The 23,060-nt window shown below is 37.1% G+C and overlaps 2 protein-coding genes across 4 annotated transcripts in view; one reads left to right on the top strand and one right to left on the bottom strand.

Annotated features, from left to right (window-relative positions):
* LOC144642705 (epididymal sperm-binding protein 1-like) overlaps positions 1-12,530 on the top strand; it is a 211,799-nt gene extending 199,269 nt beyond the window's left edge. For 2 of the 3 annotated variants that reach the window (XM_078501747.1, XM_078501746.1), the window contains exons 4-7: positions 6,562-6,726; positions 8,347-8,508; positions 10,147-10,269; positions 12,416-12,530. In XM_078501747.1, coding sequence (XP_078357873.1) covers positions 6,562-6,726; positions 8,347-8,508; positions 10,147-10,259 — 440 coding nt within the window. In that variant the 3' untranslated portion in view covers positions 10,260-10,269; positions 12,416-12,530. The remainder of the gene's footprint in view (positions 1-6,561; positions 6,727-8,346; positions 8,509-10,146; positions 10,270-12,415) is intronic. The other variant, XM_078501748.1, reaches the window with a different exon arrangement.
* A 726-nt stretch (positions 12,531-13,256) lies between these two features.
* On the bottom strand, positions 13,257-22,935 carry LOC144640736 (protein-lysine N-trimethyltransferase SMYD5-like). Its single transcript, XM_078499822.1, has 11 exons — positions 22,597-22,935; positions 21,778-21,899; positions 21,013-21,082; positions 20,309-20,413; positions 20,058-20,120; positions 18,844-18,914; positions 17,466-17,575; positions 16,424-16,480; positions 15,710-15,804; positions 14,932-15,002; positions 13,257-13,584 (listed from the first exon to the last, which is right to left on the bottom strand). The coding sequence occupies exons 1-11, from the start codon at positions 22,933-22,935 to the stop codon at positions 13,476-13,478; spliced, it is 1,212 nt and encodes a 403-aa protein (XP_078355948.1). The 3' UTR covers positions 13,257-13,475.
* Positions 22,936-23,060: the final 125 nt, after the last annotated feature.

Genomic DNA, 23,060 nt, shown 5'->3' with positions numbered 1-23,060 from the left:
ACAGATGCCTCATACATGTGACTTCTAAGATTTAAAATTGGCAGGAAACAGTAAAGTCAACATAATTTATTATCAATTAAGAGGCCTGATACATGTAACAATTGAAAACTGCTGCTTATTTCCTTTCCTAGTATCTTAACTTGTAACCAAAAAGTTTACTTTACCCCCTTAACATGCCTCGAAAATCAACAATGCATTTTAATCAGCCTTATTAATTCATTCTTAAATAATCTCTATACATTACCAGCCATCCTGCATAGATTTGGTGGCCATGTTGGATTAAAGGATCTGAACCTTAAAGCTTGTTTATCTTTTACTCTTTGTTTTCAGCAGTCCATAACAATAACTTCCAAATATTTTATTTTTCAAGCTGTACAGTCTGCTAAAAGTCAATTTATAGAGAACAGTATTCACTGTTTGTGAAATGAGAGTAAATTTGAAATAAAATTATTTTTCTGAAAGTCTAACTGCTGATCATGTGTTTCATACAAGTTACTACAGGATGTTCATTCCAGCCCACACCTCTTGACAGCCTAGCCTCATGCAGAGTGATGTGCTGTATTGCAGGATATTGTTTTGGTGAATCTGTAAATTAATTCAAAATTCTATGTGCCTTGTTAAAATAAATCTGTAGGACAACACGTATAAAAATCGGTCCGCGATGCGTACGTGTGGGGGCTTGATAATTTCAAATTTGATTCTTCTTTTTTGTGAATTCATTTAGTACATTCAATTACTTTAAGGCTGCTATTTATTGCGGCAAATAATCTTTGCGATTTTTAGCAAATCGCCAAATTTAGTAGCCACAGTAATTTCTACTCGCGAAATTTACCCTGTTTTGCAGTTTAAGCAAGATCAAAAAAACAAGATCAATGAGCTCTTCGAGCCACGACTGAATTTTTTGCCAAGTTTACAAGTTTAGTTTTCATTCCTTGAAAATTTATGAGCAGCAGGTGATTGAAACATTGATAGCGGAATGTCTATTACATTGATATAAGATATTTTCACCTCATTTTATAAGTATGTTAGAGTGGCGCACTCGGGTAGGCATCTGACTGGTAAACGGTAGGTCGCGAGAGGTCCCGAGTTCGAACCCCAGAGGAGACAATTTTTTTTTCCTTTTTTTTTTCTTTTTTAACCAGTAGCACTAAAATGGTTTGTTTATTATATGGCTCCGTAGGTATGCATTGAAGAATAATTTACATATATCAGAACATATAGCAGTATAGACTGATTCAAGTACAAATGTATTAAATTGTGCTGATTCATCTGAAAAGCTCTTCCTTTTGTTCCGAACAAGCAGTCACGCACTCGATTTTAGCCAACGTCTGGTTTCTTGATAGATCCATCGTTAATGAAGCTTATGTAAAACCCGATTTAGTTTTCGAATATTCCTACATGTACGACGCTAGCTCGACATATACGAAAGAGATCGATCATTACATCGCTTTTCGTAAGCGTAAAAGCTCCTCTTGAATTGATGTGCAACCTGCACAGACTTCCAGCCAAACGAAATGTTGGCTACTATGACTTCGTGAGCTGCTGTAATGTCGAGCAACTACAGGAACAGCTGAAATCAAAGAAACCACACGAAACGACACGCCAAAATCCAATCTGGTCTACTCGACACGCACCGCCGACCTCATCCCCAGGCTCTCTCGCAGAAGACCACGTGACGCAAGCAAACCCACGCACAAATAAATAAATAAATAATTACACAAACAAGATATAAAATAAATAAAATTAAATAATTAAATAATTAAGTACGATTAAATAATTCTCCGGCTCGAATATTACACCTTTCAGTCTAAAATTTGGCACGAAGTATCTCTGTGTGACTCTCTATAACCCTACATTTTTGTTTTGGATGAAAATTTTTCGAGAGCCGAGAAATTAGCAATTCTGTTCAACGTGTCCATACATTGCTCTGTAATTTATAATTAAATAAGTACCATTAAATAATTCTACGGCTTGAATATTACACCTTTCAGTCTAAAATTTGGCATGAAGTATCTCTGTTTGACTCTTAATAACCCTACGTTTTGATTTTTGATAAAAATCTTTCAAGAGTTGAGAAATTTGCGATTCTGTGATGTACCTATACATTGCTCTGTAATTATGTAAATCATCTCTGTGATTAAATAATTCTCGCTCGAATATTACACCTTTCATTCTAAAATTTGGCATGAAATATCTTTGTATGACTCTTAATAACCCTACATTTTTGTTTTTGGTGTGGATCTTTCAAGAGTCGAGAAATAAGCAATTCTGTGCAACGTGCCCATGCATTGCTCTGTAATTGCATAAATTTAAATCATTCGCTACGCTATGCAGTGCAGAAATTTGGTGGAAATTATCTCTGTACGACAAACTAAAACAAAGCGATTTTTGAGTGTTTTGCTTACTCATAACCGAGTAATTAAACATGTTTTTTTAAAGCGCGTCCAAATATAATATCAGTTAAAATATACAAAACAAAATATTCTGTACCATACAAAGTTACGATAGCTCAGTTGGTAGAAAACACTTCTACAGAAGTTGTGTATGCCTTGGTCTTTGGTTCAAATCCAATTCTTTTTTTTAAAGTCAGTATGCCGTTTTATTTAAAAGTTTAAAGACTGAAAAAACGCAACAGTAAATTGTTATAATTCAGTATGTTGAGATCGAACGCCGAACGCTATTTTGAATTACGTCGATGATTATTTCAAGCCCACTAACTGACATTATCAATACATGCATTGAAAAATCTACATTTCCAACTATCTGGAAAGAGGCACGGATAACTCCGATTCCTAAAATCGACAACCCTCTTCTTGAACAGGATTTGCGACCAATATCTGTCCTACCTGCTTTGTCCAAGATATTTGAGCGGCTTGTCCACCAACAAGTAATTGAATATATTGATCAAAGGGCAATTTTTAAGAACAATATATCTGGTTATAGGAAAGGACACTCAACAACAACAGTACTTCTTGGAATAAGAAATGATATAGCAAAAGCAATGAAACGTGGTGAGGTGACACTCATGGTCTTGGCTGACTACTCAAAAGCTTTTGATACTATAAAGTTCAAAACCGTTTTCGAAAAGATGAATTATCTTGGATTCTCGAAGTCATTTCTTCAGTGGACAGTCAACTATCTTACCAACAGGAAACACTTCGTGCAAATAGATAATAAACGATCCGAGTTGTCTATGGTCTCTTTTGGCGTACCCCAGGGATCAATAATGGGTCCTCTTATATTTAATATATATGTCTCTGATCTTCAAGCAAGCATAGAACAATCAGGTGATTTAACTTTGCCATCAGTACGCCGATGATACAACTTTTATGTACACCGCAAGCCAATTAATCTTAGAGATGGCGTTTCCTCTATGAACGCAACTATAGACAAGCTTGATAAATGGTCAAAAGAAGCCAACCTGGTCCTGAATCCCAGCAAAACGAAAGGAATGCTGATCTCAACGCAACAGTTAGAAACAGTCCATTCTTTGGAAAAAGCAGATGTAGATCTTAGAGTCAACAATAGTCACATTGACTGTGTAGATAAAACAAAACTGCTTGGAACCTTTTTTGATCAGCACCTTAAATGGAATGAGCACGTCAAACATCTTTCAGCGTCCTGCTATGCAACTCTGGCTACACTGAGAAAACTCAAGAACATTCTACCATTTAATATTCGTAAAACTATTGTGCAGTCTCTCGTCTTTTCTAAGTTATTTTACAATGATTGTGTACTTTATCCAATGACTTTAGGGTTAGTTAAGCGAATGCAGAAAATACAGCAAGCAGCTGCTAGCTTTGTATATGGAAGATATGTGTCCATGGAAGACGTCCTTAAATTGAACTGGTTACCCGTGAAGCAACAACTTGAATGGCATACTCTGAAGATCACGCACAAAGCATTACACGACCCAAATTGGTCTAAGTACCTGGACGTGAAAAGGTTTAAACATGAAAGAACACTGCGATCAAGTGCAGGAATATCGCAAGAAATACCGCTGACATCAAACACTTTCCAAGACCAAGTAGCGTCAACCTTCAATAAATTGCCCATCACCTTACGGAATGGAAAGAACACAAACAATTTTCAAAGGACACTTTTAAATATTTATTAAGTCTAGTTAAAAGAGAAATAATGTAGATTTATTTTTTATGTTTAATATTTAACTTTTTAATTTATATATTATTTTTTTTGTAGTTAGCATATTACAGATGAATAGCCATGTCAAATGGATATACTGTAATAAAGTCGTTATTATTATTATTATTATTATTATTATTATTATTATTATTATTATTATTATTATTATTATTATAATTATTATTATTATTATTATTTCAGTAAGACTTCAACCGCTGATGTCAATAGAATTGGAACGCTTGTAGTGTAGAAAAAAAAAACACCACCGAGAAATCAAGCTATGCGAGCGAAATGTTCGTTCGTATATCTTTATCTTAATTTTGCTGGGCAAAAGTCCCAAGAGTGTGCGTCCAGCAAAAATTGTACACAATTTGATTCCTTTGCTGACTAGGAAGCTATCAGCTACGTTGTTTGATATATAAGTGGTGTTGGGCCACTATCGTGCATGTTTAGAAAGTTAAAGACTATCGCACCTTTCAAATAAATTAAACATTTGAAAAAATGAACACACTTCTAAATTTCAAAGTACTCCGTATCCATTATCAGTTTGAAGATGTTTCTTTCACGGGCACACGTCTCAAAGAGGATATCCCGCTCTGTATTGTCTCCGTGACACTCCCCGATAAGTAGTACCGCTCTACTTTTCCTCTTCCATGGATGTGCCGTTCATGGTATTTTTTAACTACATGTAAGCGGATGATCTCGGAGAGTCAATAACAGTGAAATAATGTTAAATGTTATAACCGACCACGAAAATCACAAAAATGATTGTCACTATCTTGTTTGTGCGGTTGCCCCTAGATAAATAAATAAATAAATAAATCCCTCAGTCGATGCCAATGTGGAGGCTTTGCCCCCACAACAAACCATCTAAGTGTAAGCAATTTGTTATAAATCAGCATGGTATGCAACCAGGTTCCTTTTCGGCTGAGATAACTGCATGCATTTATTGGGGGGGGGGGGGGGAAGGGGGGGAGGCATGAGACATGTACATAAATCAACCTTAAGGTTACTGTTGTTATATTAATGATTTTTGAGTTAAATATGTCTTGGTCAAATTTCAAGTACCTCCCTGGTACCCTCTTCCGACCCTAACGGAACACACACTTAAACATGGTCGAGTTGAAAAAATCATTAACAAATGGATACTGGTAACTTTGTTAGTTTTGTTCTTTCAGGCAATGCAATTCATATCTGCGTACTTTCAAAATAAGCTATTGATCGGCGTGTAAGCTCCTTGCTCCCTCGGCCATCGTTTCCGTTGCAATATTGTGTGTAAATGTGGATTCGAGCACTGGTCTCGCTAGAAAAATTCCTTCCATAAAGAAAAAATATTCGTGTTCTCCTGATGTACATCCACAAACTTCCATTACATCTCGCGAAACCATCCCTTCCTCCACGTTCATCCGCCATTTTGAACTTAATTTAAACTTAATATAAAATTGCCAGGTTACCAAATTTAATTGACTACCATCTCCAGCAGACCGCTAAAAGTCGTTCATTGCATTCACGACTTAAAAATGGTATCACACGTGTGGATAAAAATGATATCCACACATGTGATATCATTTTTGACCAATCAGCTCGCAGTTTGCCGTGTTTCAATGCTCAATAAGCCAAATTTTATCGATATTAAGTCGAAACATTTTCGGATCTTCCTCGGTAAACTTCGGTAATCTTCGGAAAACTTCGGATCTTTTCGGAAAAGTTCGAAAAATGTTCGGAATCATTCGTACAACCTTCGTAAATCTTCGGAAAATGGTCAGAAATCTTTGGAAAATCGTCAAAAACATCGTAATTATGATATATGAAATTTATCTTCTCGTGTTCAAAACCGATATCTCAGCTATCGATTTAAACACTCGAAGATAAATTTGATATTTCCGCGCAACCATGTATTATCCTCTATGTCTCCTTATACGAAGGTATGTACATCTAATGTTATAAGTTTTAGCGATGCCTTGGACTTTTCAGTTAAACACCAAATGACACAAATATGCATGAGCACAATTAAAAGGTTCCTCAGAGCGGAGGTTTTAACTGTCAAATCATGGAAAAAGGCTGTTTTCTTGAAAGTAACGAGTGAAGGGTTGTACCTTTTTTCACAGAAAACCCCAATGTTCCAGTACGCTTCCCACATGGAGACAAATTGCTCACAATAACATGTTTGCGCGAAACATTCGCCATCTTGTTTTTATCTCGCGCGAAAACCACGCACGTCAAAACACCTTAGTTTGAGCCAGTCGACTCTGTCATGTGAATACAGAACGAACTTCATTCTGGACCGAGTTTCGTTTCGGAATGAAAATCACTCCGGAATCATGTAAACAGGCCCTTAGAAGCACAGCGGTTATGTGACCCAGTAATAAGTTGTCAAAAGTACAGTTCTAATACTATGATGATGTGTTTGTTGGATAGGGAAACCATGTCCACCTGGAAAAGAGACAGATGATCCTCAAGGCCGTTGTTGTGTTTTTCCATTCGTGTATAGGGGAGTGTCTTACGATCGCTGCACCTGGATCAATAATAATAAGTTGTGGTGTTCGCTTGATGCCGTCTACGCTGGACAATGGGCTAACTGCGGTGAGCTCTGCTCTATATTTAATACCTTAAAGTTACTATTGTTAGCGGCTACTAATTTTAGCGAGTTGGGCAAAAATCGCTAAATTAAGCAGCCGCTGAAAAATAGTAACCTTAACCCTTTTCAAACTGGGGGGGGGGGGCTTTTGAGGCCCGCGCTGACTTTGAACTTTTAAAACTTTTTTAAGATTTAAGCAAACGCTGCCAAACTTTTTGAGTTTTCCTAAAATTTATCTGGCAACAATTTGGTAGGGGTGGATGATGTGTCAGGAACTTGACATCACCATGGCAACGGCATTTTGACAGGCATGTTTTTCCAAATTCGTAATTTTGCGTGTTTCTGTTAATAAAAATCAACTTAAATGAAATCATTTTTACATTTTTACGGATTTAAAGCACATTTTTATTTATTTTGAGTACTTTGCAGTGATTTTGGGTGGTTTTTTGGCATTTCTGAAATAACCTTAACCCTATTCAAACCGGGGGGGGGGGGGGCTTTTGAGGCCCGCGCTGACTTTGAACTTTTAAAACTTTTTTAAGATTTAACCAAACGCTGCCAAACTTTTTGAGTTTTCTTAAAATTTATCTGGTTACAATTTGGTAGGGGTGGATGATGTGTCAGGAACTTGACATCACCATGGCAACGGCATTTTGACAGGCATGTTTTCCCAAATTTGTAATTTTGCGTGTTTCTGTTAATAAAAATCAACTTAAATGGAATTATTTTTACATTTTTACGGATTTAAAGCACATTTTTATTTATTTTGAGTACTTTGCAGTGATTTCGGGTGGTTTTTTGGCATTTTGGAAAAATTTTGAAATTCAAGATGGCGGATCCAAGATGGCGGCTGTTTTGACATCATGATGTAATTGTCACGTGATGTGACGTCACTATCCCACGTGACATATATCAAAAGAAAGAGTTTCGGACATACAATACATCCGAAGCCCCCCCCCCCCCGGTCTGAGAAGGTCAAAAAAAGCCCGGTCTGAATAGGGTTAAGGTATTCCTTTCCAAAACATGCGCCATCTTGTTTTGATCTTGCGCGAAAACCACGCACGTGAAAACGCTTACGGTTGAGCCGATCGACGCTGTCACTGTATCTGTTTACATGATACCGAGACGAAATTCAAGTCATTCCGGAATGAGTCCATTCCGGCTTTCATTCCGGAATGAAATTTTCGTTCTGACATGACTTTTCATTCTGTTAGCGTGTAAACACAAAACGAATTTAGTTCCGAGATGAAACTGCATCTCATGAAACCGCATACGGAGGCCACAGTTTGAACTCAGAGCGAAAAAACGTAAAAGCATTTACTGTTTAGCCCAAAGAAGCAGCCCTATGGCCAAATTGCTCACAATTAAACAAGTTTGCGCCAAACATGCGCCATCTTGTTTTTATCTCGCGCGAAAACCACGCACGTCAAAACGCCTTAGGTTGAGCCGGTCGACTCTGTCATGTGAATGTAGAACGAACTTCATTCTGGAAGGAGTTTCGTTCCGGAATGAAAATCACTCCGGAATCATGTAAACAGGCCCTTAGAAGCACAGCGGTTATGTGACCCAGTAATAAGGTGTCAAAAGTACAGTTCTAATACTATGATGATGTGTTTGTTGGATAGGGAAATGTCCACCTGGAAAGAATACAGATGATCCGCAAGGCCGTTGTTGTGTTTTTCCATTCTCGTATGGAAGCTATTTTTACTATTCCTGCACCAAGACTAATCATAATAAGTTTTGGTGTTCGCTTGATTATCGGTACGCTGGACAATGGGCTAACTGTGGTGAGCTCTGCTCTATTTTTAATATTCTTTTCTTCTAAAAAGTGAGATAAAAGTACTTTTTAGTGAGAACACAGGCAACCCAAGCTAAGACTCGATTTATTAGGGTTTGTATGGGAATGAAACAATTTTTTTTACGATATATAAATTTGAAAGTTTTATGGATAAAATTGACTTACACTGTTGCTGTGTCGTGTTCTTTCTTGTTAGCCAGCGCCTCGAGCCAATTTAAAGTGATTTGGACGAGTAATTGCTTTGTGAAGTTTTGAACACGTGTGCCTTATTAAATACATCCCCAAGGCTGGAAACTATTTTCGACAGCATCTCATTCGAAGCGAAATATCTTTCGTGAAATTGGTCAAATCGCTACGTAATTTCCACCACCGTAATATCCGGTATTTTCTCTTTCCTATCGTTGTCCCTTTAATTTGGTTCTGAGTGCTGTAGTGAAGCGTAGAAAATTCCTCCAAAGTGCGATTTTTGCTTTTCTTGTTATGCGCGGCCCATCAAACCACACACAAAATGGGACCAGGGCGACAAAATCGACCGCAGTAGTGGAAGGGCATGGAGGTATTGTCACTCTCCAAAATACGCAGTGGGACCCGCAGATTTTTATTTTGGGTAGAAAATCGACCTCTCCGCATTCTCTCTCTCCTGCTCTCTGAGCAATCATGAAAGTGAACCATCGTGATCGCTCATGTGATCTTAACGTCGTCTGGCACCTCTTTAAAGTTGACTTTTGATAACCAGTCACGCAATGTTTGATTCCAAATTTAAACTTGCTTTTTGATCAGGGGTTTGTGCTTAAATGCAACGGACGGTAACAAAGAACCTTTTACACCGTCGAAATTGCGCAATTTACAGGACTGCGCATTTTACAAATTGATGCATGTTGCGCATTTTGCAAGATACTGCGTTGCACAGTTTAAAAAATAGTGTGTTGTGTTGCGCTGAGCTACGCAGTTTAAAACAAGCCAGAGTAAACGAAAAAGAGCTGCGCCTTTTCTTACATAAAAAGGGTTAAAAAGAGAGAGCGAGTTTTCTTACGACTGCGAAATTTCGTTACGTGTGATACAAAATCAATACACCAATGTAATGAAAATTTGGCCTAAATACAATGGTGGCCAATGGTTAGCGCGCTCGACTCCGAGTCGAACGGCCTGGGTTCGAGTCCTTGCCGGGGCGCTGCGTTGTGTTCTTGGGCAAGACACTACTCTCACAGTGCTTCTCTCCACCCAGGTGTATAAATGGATACCGGCGAATTTACTGTTGGGGGCTAAATCCCTGTGATGGACTGGCATCCCAACCAGGGGGGAGTAGCAATACTCTCAGTCGCTTAATGCTACGGCTGTATGGGCCACTTGGCTCGGACACAGACTTTACCTTTCATATTTCAATCTATCTTTATAGAATTTCTTCATCATGGCAACACTTAAGTTTCAAAACATCAGAACAAAATGTTCTCACTACATCTAAATCGGCACCTTAGTTCCTCGTGGATTCAGCGAACGCTGTTACTTTGAACTGAAATACAGTATTAGATGACATAGAAAGTAGGATGATTCGAGCTCCTTTTTTATGAAACCTCCACTTCGATGACAAACGTTTTAATACAAAAAATGGTTTTTCGTGCATTCACAGCAGATCAGGCTTGCAAGGACAGGGACGAGGCCGCGTGCCAATATTGGTCAAGTAACTGCAGCTTGAGCAGTCAACTGAGAGAAATTTGCAAAAAGACCTGTAACCAGTGTTAATCAAGAAAAGGTATGATCTGTTTAAAAGATAACAAACCCCGGGTAGGGGGGGGGGGGGGTACTACCTTACATACGCTTTATGGGTATGTGCCGCGCGATGGGGTCCCATTTTTAAGGGATGACGTCATCGCTTATTGCCATCGCACGACGGGTTTTTTTATTCTGTTTTCTGTCGCAATCGAACAGAAATCAAGTTTATCTTAACAAGAAATCGCCGCGTAGAACACAAAAGCAAAATACTCCCGTGCAGTTAGAATGGAACACTACAATGTATAAACGAAAGAGATTTATTATAAATGATGAGATCTATTAGATTTAGCAGACAGAAATTTCTAATTCTTATAATATGAAGAATTGAAGGGCTGTGAGCAAGAGACCGTTTGACCTTTCTTTAAAAGCTTGCTCGCGCGTATAGTGTGTCTTTCATTAGATGTCACACTATAATATAACGTAATCTCAACATAAGACAACATAGGGAAATCTAAAAAACGTTAAAAATATAAAATAAAATATAACTATTCAATTGAGCAAATCTACAAAGAAAATGTATTAATTGCTTCCTTTGCCTCTGAATATATAAGTACTGTATTTATTTAAATTCAATCAGATCCTAACTATGCTATATACAATCACTTACATTGCTTCTTATGTTTGAAAAATGTAAGCTGCAGTTGGAAAACAGTCTTTGTCACGCACAAGGGGTCAGCTACTTTTATTTACGATACGTTTTTGACAAATTTACTCAAAACTATGTAAGACCTCTTGTGAAACGTCATCGCTTCTGCATGCATTGCGTGCCATTTATTGACCTTCTGGCCTTTTAGTTTGAGATGGGGTTGCTAAATGAGGAAAAGGTACGCCAAATTAATATCTTTCTGCTTAACAAAATCAGTTAGTTTTGAAATGTGCGAAAATAAATAGCAGCTGCTGTTGTATTGTAAAGGAATTTAAAACTAAAAACGTCCTCTTAACTTCGCTTCTGAGATGGGGTATATAATTTAAATCTTGAGTCTAAGATGGGGTAACAAATTTGGGTATCTAGACCTCAGCGGAGAATCCCACGCAAACTTTTCCAAGTGTCCCCCAACCCTCCCCCCCGCCCCTTCCTTGGTGATTTTCACACTGATTCCTCGGTTTCCAGTGAAAAGCAGATAATAACCGTAAAAGTCTCTTCTCTGCCACAGCACATACACCTTATTCCAAAAACATCAAAGACCTATTTTCCTTCTAGCGCGACATTCAACTGTATACGTTTGCTCTGCAAGTTTTCGCAGTTGCCTTGAGGAAAACTATTGAATAAAACGGAAATATTGGCAAAACCATTTCTAATGTTTTTGTAGTTAGTTTGCAGCTCATATACCAATAGCGAAACCTGGCAAATGAACATACCTGTCAAAATATAGTGAATAAAAACTTAATAAGTACCGTGTGATGAATCCAATTGAGCTTATTAGTAGCGCACAACCTCACCCTAACCTTAAGTGGCAATTCTACGAAGCAAAGCTTTCACCAGTGAAACAAATACTCAACGACAAAACCCCATCCTATGTTTCTAGTATGCTAAGTTTTAGAAAGTTCTCTCGGTCACTACGTTCCAGTGGCCAAGAACTGCTAACTGAGCCCATGGCTAAACTCAAGACCTACGGAGACCGGGCGTTCAGCTCAGCTGCGCCAAGGCTTTGGAACAACTTGCCACTGAGCATCCGAAAATCGGCATGAGAAGACATTTTTAAGAAGAGCCTAAAAACTTATCTTTTTAAAGAAGGCTATGACATTTAATTTTTATTTCTTATACACGTTTACTTTAAGTCCAGTTAAATAATCATGATATTTTTAGGTTTTAAATTTTTAACTTTTATGACTTCATTCTGTGCATGTATAGATATTTTAGCTCAATAGATTAATTTAGTTAGCTATTGTTATATTTTATTTTTATATTTTAGCATAGTGATTGTAAAGCGCTATGAAAGATTAGCTAAATAGCGCTATAGAAATGATTATTATTATTATTAAATTTATATTTCTACTTTCATTTAGTTGCTAGTCTCTTTCGCAGCAGTTATTTGAAACTAAAACTTTGTGTTTTTGTCTCTGCTCGGTTTCGTTCCAACACGCCCCATTACATCAGCATTTGAATTACTTTTCATTTCTTTCAGGTCAGATGCACTTCAAAACCACTGGATGAAGTAACATACAAGATTCATACATATGGATCATGTCAATTAAAATAAAAATGTTGTCTTAGAAAATTCAAAATAAATAAATAAATAATGGAGGAATAAATAAATAAATAACCTATCAACTTGCGTCTTAAATAGACTGAACATTTGGAGTTGGAGGGCACGTGGGGATGGGGTTCTTGGTCCATTTAGGGATCTTCTGTTCCCCCAAGCTTAAGCAAAGGAATGCATGTGGTGTCCCGGGTATGCCTGCCTGTATTTGTCGTTTTTGTCTTGCAAAAAATATAAAATAAAGCGCGAGTCAATAGAAAAACACACACTACTTTCTACTCGAATGCTCCGCTTGGAGGTTTTGGTTCACCATAAAATCACGCATGTCATGAACTGAATCGTAAATCGTTGTCATTAAAATTTCAAATAATAAGTAAATCTCGCGAAATGTTTCTCACTCGCTTGCACCTTTGTGACCAGGGGCCCGTTTCTCGAAGGTCCCGAAAAGCCATAGCAAAATCTCAAACCTTATAATTAAAGAGCTGTTTAATTCCATGATATTTTTCATATGAACAGAGGTTTCCTTCATACAAAGTTTCAGGCCTATACACTTCTCTGTTTTTAAAACACAGATAATTTAAAATGGCTTTACGGGCCCGTTAAGTTTTCGGGGCTTTCGAGAAACGGGCCCCAGATCTGATACTTTGCACAAGTTGTTGCCATGCCAGGGCCTTGGAAATAACATTCAGATAATAAGAGCCACGTTTTATGACCCGAAAACGAAAAGAAATGGCTGAGATGACAAGAGAAGACAAAACTACTCCAATGCAAGTACATGTAATTGGTTTAATTCAGTGGAAATTTGCGTGAACTAAAATTTTCATGAATGGACTTGAACAGTCCCTTTACATCTTGTGCTGAAACCGTCTGGGTAAGGTTGATCTTGGAGCGCCCATCTTGAATTATCTGGCGAGGGAAAACTGGGGATAGGACAAAACTGGGACTGTTCGGCACTACAAATTAAAAATGAAGGATTAGGCTGACATCAGGAGTCTTCTTCCATAGAATCTCCCTCATCTTCACTTGATGTCACATCTGGATCCCCAGCCTGAGATTCACATTTTGGACAGGTGCAGCTGAACAGATAATTTTCCCTTCAAAATAAACAGAGGAAACAATTACTTCATTGTTACAGTGCAGTCACTTGAACAGGGCTACTTGGAACAAACTGAGTTGACTAATCAAAACGTTAATTGAGAACAAAGGATGGCGACACTGACATTGTTTTTCGCAAATGAACCAATAACGTTAAAAAACCTAGTTTAAGTAAAATAGACTGCACGCCTGCAAGTGGTTTCAAATTTTGTTGTAAAATATATGAAACTATCGGCTGGATGCTTCAACGTCATTGGTCTGTTAGCGAAAACAATCGCCATTCATTGTTCTCAAATAAAGGTTTTTGATTGGCCAATTTCCTGGTCAATTGATTTGATCAATTTTTTGGATTTGATAGGTCAGTCTCTTTCCAAGTGGCCTGGTTCATTCAAGATGCCTCATTGCTAAAAAGCCCGGTGGAGCAAACGGAGGTGCCAGCTTAAAACACACTTGGCTGAATAACGTATTTATTAGTCACACTTCAAAACCTATTGTGCTTTGTGTATGACACGGTCCAGGCTTAAGGTGATTCCAGTCAATTGCATTGCGCATTCTTTCTCAAACAAAACATTACGAGGTTTCTAAAAGGAGAAGCTCGACAGGGAAATCAATAGTCGTTTTTTTTAAGCGAGCACGGCGACCCCCTTTTTTTTAAAGATCGGGTTTTACGTGTATCAATGAAAGCATATCAGTTGCTTCAATAGCCCTTTTGTTCCAATACTTTTGCTTTTTCGGCAAAACGTCGGCGTTTTACTGCAACATTGTTGTGCCACTAAAGGAAGATATTTACATTCTACTTCTATCAAAAAAAAATTCTGTATGTAATGAACGCCTCTCAACCAAGGCTAGGTTTTTTAATATTGCCTTTATAAACTAGCAAAGTACGTATAAACTATAGCTCTAGAGCGCAAAAACAAGCATGGTGACCCCCTCTTTTTATTTCATTTATTTGATGTACTTGATGTAATTAACAACTATGCAAAGTTTTAAAATATTTTGATTTCAAATTCTTTTTCAATGGAATTACCTTAAAAGTGAACATTCATCAGAAAAAAAATCTGTTGGGTTTACTGACCATAGCACTTTATCAACTTTCATTTCGAGGAATGTTAGGGGTTCGTTTATTGTCTATACTATTTACCGTTCAAAAAGGAAAAATGGAATAACTGGTAATCAAAACAAAATATCAAGGTTTGAGCACCAAATGCACTTTTCAAGGACCTAAAAGTTATCTCAAGGTGAGTACGAACTTTGGTTGGTTACTGTATATGGTACTTAACCTTCATTTCAGTTCTTTTGAGTTATATTTTGTTTGTAATAAAGAAAAACACATCTCTCCTCAGTACCTGAGTAATCGCTGTCTTGTGTGACGGCTTCTTCCTCTGTCACACTCCTCAAGATAACAAATGACAATTTCCTGGAAACATTGATTAAGTAACAAAGTTTTGATTACTTTTGATTACCTCCAAACATATTGTGAACCCTGTTTAACTGACCATCAATACACCACCAAAATCTGATCGTATTACGAGAAAATGACTGAAAGACTGACAAGATCAAGCGGCTCCAATAACGAGGTGGTCATGTAAGGCGGGGTCCTATTATGTTTGACGAACTTCTAGGTGTTTGGAATTGTGATAAAACACCTCCCGAGTGTTTGAGATATCTTTCCATCAAAACTTAACCTAAGGAGTAAACAGATAAATAAAACCGTAAACATCTGTGCTAATTAAGATCAGATTCCCAAACCATCGTCACGATTATAGTTTCCTTTCTTTTACCATAATCGTCTCGATTCGATTCAAATAGACAAGCCCTGTCCTTCCTGAACCAATTCACGATGTGAAAAGTTCGCGATCATGCGTTCTGGACATTCTTGAGGGTCAATTCGGGTGTTGTAGACATGCACGAGCAATGTGACGTTTACTCATTTCCGAGTTACCTTTTGCCTCTGTTTCAAAACGAGCCTACGTGGGAAGCCATTCATTTGAAAACGAGTTTCACCTACAGGTCATTTTCATGCAAATCGAACTCATTTTCATCCGAATGGTTTTGTACGTAGACTTGTTTTGAAACAGAGGCAAAGGTAACTCGGAAATGACCTATTAACTGAAGCCTAAGTACCTCTCCTGGTTGAATGCTGTGAAGTGCCTTCAAAGCAAGTTTTGAGTTATTGTAAGGGAAGGTAACCTCTGCATTGGGTTCACAACTGTGGTTACCTGTCAGAAATAGTAAAAGAATGTCATCGAAAAGGAAAAATGGATGTCAGATAAGCATAGGTGAGCTGTATTGTGAGCCTGTATATATAACTACAGTCGAAGCTCTCTTAACGGACACTCTCATAAGGGGACAGCTCTACTTACGGCCGCCTTGTTTGTAACCCCGTTTTAACTCCCATACAAACTCTGTATTTTTACATTCTCGTAAGCGGACATTCCCGTAACCGGCCGTGGACACTTTCAGAAATTACGACTTAGACTTTTTCTTTGTTTTTAAGCTCCCGTAAGCGGACACCCGAAAGAAAATCCTACTTACAACCTCTGTATCCTGTTATTATCAATCAAATTCACGTCGCCGTTTGTAACAATGATTTTACAGTAATTACAGGACCACATTTTAGTGCTTGTTTTGTCGTCATCAACGTTCGTCCGGTTATTGTTAGCTGGGCAAGCTCCCGTAAGCGGCCGTCTTTCCCCTACACCTCTAGTGGCCGCTTACGAGAACCATTCTCGTAAGCGGCCAGCTCGAGTTACGGACACTTTTTTCGCGTCTCGAGGGTGTCCGCTTACGAGAGCTTCGACTGTACATATATTAGCATAATTTCACTATAATACCTACAGGAACTTTGAAGGGCATACAGGCCAGAACCTTCACAGTTAAGAAATTGGCCAGAAACTGAAAAGAAAAGGAAATATTAAGTAAAAAAGGCAATAATAAAAATGATGTGGTTACCACCTAAACTTTTAACTCTATATTGTCCGATCAAATTACAGCCAAAATTGACCTTTGTCCTCCTTAATTTTATTTCTCAGCTGGGATTTAGAATTGAGATAAGAGCCATACCTCATTTGAAAGCCTATGAAATGGGCTTTCAGGAAAAAAAATTTTTGTCCGAAACAACCCATAATACTTTTGATTACATAAATTTAATTCACATAAATTAGCATAAATTTGCAAAAGATAATGGACAAAAATAAACAAACCTAAAAATGGTAAAAGTTTGCAAGAAAAGCTTAAAAACAAAAATGTCTCATATTATATTGCCAACCTATGCAGCAATTTTGGTTAAAAAAGATTAATTCTGAAATTTTTGGCAATTTTTTGAATTGACGCAGATGAAACGTGATAGGTGAAATTCGAGCTTCTTGCTGACACAAAGCTTCAACTCAAATTATCTTTTGATCTGTTGTCCTAAAACCCTTTTCCTCCTAAAATATCGATCTTACAAAGCTCAAATATAACTAAGACATTTATTTCAAAGTATCAGGAAGGTTTTGAACGTAAAAAATGAACTATATAAAGCATACATTGCGTTTCAGATTGTGCAATATTCGAGTTATTTCAATATTTGTTTGCAGTGACGCCGTGCATAAATTACACTACATTAATTGATGAGGAGATTTAAAGAAATCATACACAGATGGCAATGGTGTTAGAAAGCGATAATGTCTATATGGTACAATTCATATAAATATGTAAGTCTATCAGCATGAATATTGTTGTTATGAAAAAACTAATGCTGGGGGTAGCCCCATGATATGGACTAGCATCCCATCCAGGGGGGAGAAGAAATACTCCTAGTTGCATAATGCAACAAGAAGCTTCAGTGGTCTGAGACACTTTGGCATTAAACAGACTTCATATTACCAGCAGTTCTCACCTTTATCCATTTCTTCATAAAGCTGGTCAATGAAAATATCCAAAGCTTGATGTTCATCCTTGGATATATCACCAAGGTTCTCAAGATTGTGAACATAAATACTTAATGAGCTGCAATGTAGAATATTTTAATAGTAGTAAGTTACAGATAATAAATAATGATTTCAAGCGAGACAATAAAGTTTTCCTGTCATTATTACGCTGTACATGCCATTTACAATGCAAAACACTGCAATGTGCAGATGTGCACAGAAAAAAAAAGAAAAAAGATAAAATCATCAAGATATAACACAAGTTATGAGGGCCGGTACATGTATGCTGAACAGAATTCCTGCTTTAGGGTCCTCGAATACAATGATCAGTGATTATTTCATAAAATACCACAAGACAAAGATATTAGCTAAAACATTAAGTCAATTAACAATATAAACGTTCAAATAAAAATTGTACACTGAAAATCCAAGCTTTTGCCGATTCACAGCATCATCAGGGAAAAGCTTGGATTTTTAGCGTACCGTAAAGTTCCGTGTATAAGCCGCAACCCCGATTTGGAAGCTCAAATTTCGAAAAAAAAAATACAGACAATAAAGTTTGAAGTTCAAGTGAAGTTCTATTAGTAAACAAACAATGGCAAACAAGCACGGTTTCAAAACACTGACACGGCGGTTGTTGCAATGTTTAATATGAATTACGTGTCATGAAAGCAAAATTTCACTTGTCATACCTCCCTTTTACTAGTTTGTGTTCACAATATCTTGAACTCAGATGCTCTCTTGATGCCATTTTTTTAAATTATCACTTTAAAACACTCGATTAATTTGTATTTCGTACGATTTGCTCGTTAAATTGATGAATGCTTAGTTAATTAGGCCTTTGAGAACTTCAACCAGAGATGTTTCCGTAGATAAGCCGCACCCCCGATTTTTGACTAAAATTTTGAGTAAAAAGGTGCGGCTTATACAAGAATCTTTACGGTATATATTTTTTATTTTTACAGTAGTTTAGGGCTGCATTTGGATGTATACACCTGATTGAAGAATTGTTGACCTGTCCCATGAAAAGTGTAAACCATGAACGATGAGACCCATTAGTGTTTACTGGGAAATCGAAAAAAGAAATCGTCGTCTGTGACAGAATAAACTGATAAACAAACGGGTTCCATAAATCATGCTCTCAAAGAAAGAAAACATCTTGATTATCAATAAAAGGAATATTACTAAGCTTACTATAAGGTTGTCTACTCAGAATACCATTCGGTCTTATCGTTCATGGTTTATGCTTTTCACAGGGTCAATGTCTCTTCAATTAGGTATATATTGTTATTCCAAAATGCTTCTGAAGGACAACATTCAAAGACTACATGTAAGTCAATTATTTACCTTGTTCCAATTCCCTGTCCATTGGTTCCAATAAGTGCCATTAGAGACTGAAAGCCCTCTGGTTTAAACCACTAAAAAATAAAACAAATAATGACCTTACACAATACAAGGGCATTAATACAGACTACCTTATTCTTACTTATTTTCGCGAGTACTAATTTTCGTGATTTTCACGATTTCAAAATAATCGCGACATTTAGTATGCGCAAAGAAAACACCGCGCAAAATTTAAACATGCAAAAATTAATACCAAATAATATACGTTAAAATAACAAAAATTTTAAATGTTTGGAACTAAAACTATCTACCTCTGAAAATAACTTTTATCTGATTACTGTTCCGCTCTTAAACCTCTTTAGTACAGTCACGAAAGTTTCCGTCCGCAGGCTCCTTGTAGTTACATCGAGCCAGACCTTTGTACATTTCCAGTAGCTCCTTAGTCTTAGTTAACTGCTCCATAAAACACTGACAAAATCGCGAAATTAAATACACATTTTCTCTAATTTTTCTTGAAATCGCGAAAATAAATACTCGTGAAATTCGGAGCGAAATTAAGTAGGCGCGAAAATTAGTAAGAATAAGGTAGCTAGCAGAACAGAGATAATTCTTTGTTGTTACATGTTGTATTTGTGGATTATTAAAGTATGAGGTAGTCCTGCGGCCCTTCCTTCTCAGCTTATTTTCAAATCTTTATCCTGGCTTGTACCATACGCCGCTACTCAAGACTCTGCTGTCCTTTTACTTTTACAAAAAGAAAGAACCAGGATCTGAAGATAACTGTTGGTGTGAACGGTTGGTTCTTATGTTGGTTCTAAGACATTACCTGGGTTGGAGCACTCAAAAAAGTTTTATAGGGGGAGGCTCTGGCCCCGATCTCTAACCCCTTACCCTATTTTATACCATCAAATTTTTAAAAGAAATTGTACCTCTATTGTATACCTTTTACTGAAAAAAGGTACCCCTTTCGTATACCTGAAAGTCACTCGTCATAGACCTAGAACACGACGTTTTCTTATTATTTTCATGTAGCTCTTAATATATTAAAATATTACAGCCATACATGTAAATTGCATCTGTTCGAAAGTATTAATTAAAGGCCCTTTTAAAAACCTAAATGACAGATTTCCATACCCTTTCGTATGCCTAAACTTGTAAAATCCCTACCCTTTTATATACCAAAAAATCATATTAAACAGGAAAATAAGGAAGATTACCTCTTCTAACTTCTCATCAAACAGAGCATTTGACATCAGCACTCTAAGGATGTCCAATTGGTCCTATCAGTAAAGAAAACCAAATAGGTAGTGAGTGCGCAACATAACAGTCCAAGATGACATTTGAAGTAAACCTATCATCTTGACAAACACACATAAAAATAGGGGACTGTAAAACAGTCAACCTACAAGGTTGTGTGATAATTATATTGTTTATGAATTATAATTAATAAACTTTGTTGCCAACAAACCTTAAACTGATCCCCTAATAGCTTGTGGACAATCTGTTGGCCTTTGTCAACCACAGCATGACAAAAAGATTCAAATGTGTTCTTCATATTCTGGGGATCTGAAGCCTGACAATTAGAAATCAGTGTAAATTTGTACATTATTTTTATGAAAGATTAATGCTAGACAATATGACAATCACAACAGGGTTCACTGTTACTAGTACTATAGCTACATGTATAAGTACTCAAGTCTTTACTAACCAGACTGGAAACAAATGATTATTTGGCTTGAAGTTATGCCATGCAGACCACCTCATGCCCCATGATAGTTTCAATACAACGTGACTGAGAAATTTTTTTGGCCACTTAATCAATTTCTGATGATTGTACATGTTCAGTGCAACGTTTCCCTTCTGACCCCTGAGTCCACTTTCAGTACATTCTGGCTACTTACAGAATTTTCTGGTAAAACTAGATATTTACCTCCTTGATTCCCCCTTTGTTTTCGCATATTTAAAATACTTCTTCTAATGAATAATTCTTGCTTTAAGACAACATCTGCCAGTGGCAGACTCTGGATTTTGCGCTATATCAATGATATTTACATGTACATGTCAAAAGATTCTTTTGGCATGTACATTTAAATATCATTGATATAGTAACAACATGTAAAATATAAAATTCATCAATCTGCGATTATCATAATGAACATGCAAAATACTTACTTGCAAAACAGTTGCAATCATCTGTGCAATTAGCATCACACTAGCTGTTTCAGGAGGGTAATGCATTTTTCTAATGATAAATCAACCTTATCAGTAATGGTTTGATAAAACACAGACAGCAAAAATGAATGCATAAGTTGCTAAACCCTAATCTTACAACTGTATGTGCAATCGGACGCAATTTGCGTGAAAGTAATTGTGCAAATTCTATTTCTATATCTATTTTGTACTCTCTTTTACATGATGTAATTTACTTTTTGTACATGGTTACTTTCACTGACAGCGGTTGCCATAATGACTCCCAAGCATCAATGTTATTGTTTGTTTTTGCTTGTCTATACAATCATGTACTATGTCAATTGTACACTAAAATGATACCAATTGCATTTTCTGGATGAGAATTCATCTGATTTTTTTTGGTTTTTTCACTATGTGACCACAGACACCCAATTCAAAGGCACAAACTTTCACAGCAAAGATAAACTTAGAGACTGTCATTTACATGTACATGTAGTTCAATGCTGAATAAAAACTAAATGACTTTTAACACTGCTTGATAGCTTTCGTTTGAATGGCTATACACTAAGGGTTTAGACTTGGGGCTCCTATTTCTAATGACAAAAGAAGCAATGTTAGGCCACTGCAAGTTTTACCAAAGATGTTTTAATATGAACTTGTACTTAAAAGTATTTGTACATGTACACTATTTATTTATTTATTTATTTATTTATTTATTTATTTATTTATTTATAACTGAATAACAACCTCCATGTCTCCTTTAGCTGTTCAAGAGGATGGTTTGGATCTCCTTCATTTTCTCCTAAACAAAGAGTTCTGTGATACTGATCCCATGCGCATTGTCTACACTCCTCACTGCAATATTTAACCTGTAAAAAAAAAATGGGGTATATCTCTCAGTGCAACAGAACCTCTGCTGACAGACCCAGACTTTTTAGGCAGACACCTTCCCTGGGTGGGTAAGTTACAATATTCACTCAGTCATGGTTCCAGCCACAAACTAACGCTACATGTACATTTTTCTAACCTCCAACCCGCCAAGTTTATTTTTTTCCTTATTGATCATGACCGCCACCAGTGAAAAATTTTAGTTGCTATAGTAACCTCATGCTAATTAGTTGCCAGGCTGGTGACTTCAGTTCAAATTTTGTCGCCAGCTCCAAACTTTTAGTCACCAAGGCGACTAAAATAGTTTTAACTTAGAAAGTTGACCTCCTATGTAAGTGGTCATATTTTCTAGCACTAGAAGTTTCTAGAAATCTTTAATAAAAGTGTCTGCTTATGGGATGTTATTGGAGGCTGTGATTGGCAATTGAAATGGTTCACTGGGAATGGGAATCACAATCAAATAAACAATAGAAATGAGACTAGAATTTGGAAAATCAGGAAAACAGTAGGCTGGGAAATAGGATTTGAGCAAAATTTGGGCTGGGAAATAGGGTTTTATACCCCCCTGCCTTCATGCAGGACCCTTCAAGAAAGTGCATGCTTAAAACTGTACTTCTATAACAAAATAAGCTTATATGTGAAAACACTCGCCATTCCCATTTTTACACATCTACAAACCTGACAGCGATGGCAGCTGATGATTTTCTGCCCCAGACGTGTTATGTCACAACACTTGGAGGCATAAGGAAGTTCCAAGCTTTCATTTCCAGATAGTCTTCGTGCCATTTCCTGGGCTGTTTCTAGAGACTTCAAACAACCACCGCACGCTGTATACTTGTACAAGGAGTTCCACAAAAATTGACTACAGACCAAAGGTTTTTCCTCAAAAATGACCTCTCCTTCTCTGAAATCCTTATTGGCAAAGAGTCCTTTCCCTTTCTGTTGGTTGACTTGCTTAATGGAGACGTTATTAATAGAGAAGTGAGGTTTACTCGAGTTTGCATTCGCGGCCGCCATGATGGTTTTCTATGACTGAGCCCGAGAGAGTAAAATTATCAGCGGAATGCTTGCGAGCGGCTACCAAGTTTTGGCGGGAAACTTTGCGAGCAGCCGAGGCGGCCGTCAAAGGCGCGCGGGAAACT

This window comes from Oculina patagonica, chromosome 2, assembly GCF_052425735.1.
Source record: "Oculina patagonica isolate OP01 chromosome 2, crgOcupat, whole genome shotgun sequence".
Classification (NCBI taxonomy): domain Eukaryota; kingdom Metazoa; phylum Cnidaria; class Anthozoa; order Scleractinia; family Oculinidae; genus Oculina; species Oculina patagonica.
Note: the sequence above shows the minus strand (reverse complement) of the source record. Positions and strands in the feature narration are given on the sequence as shown.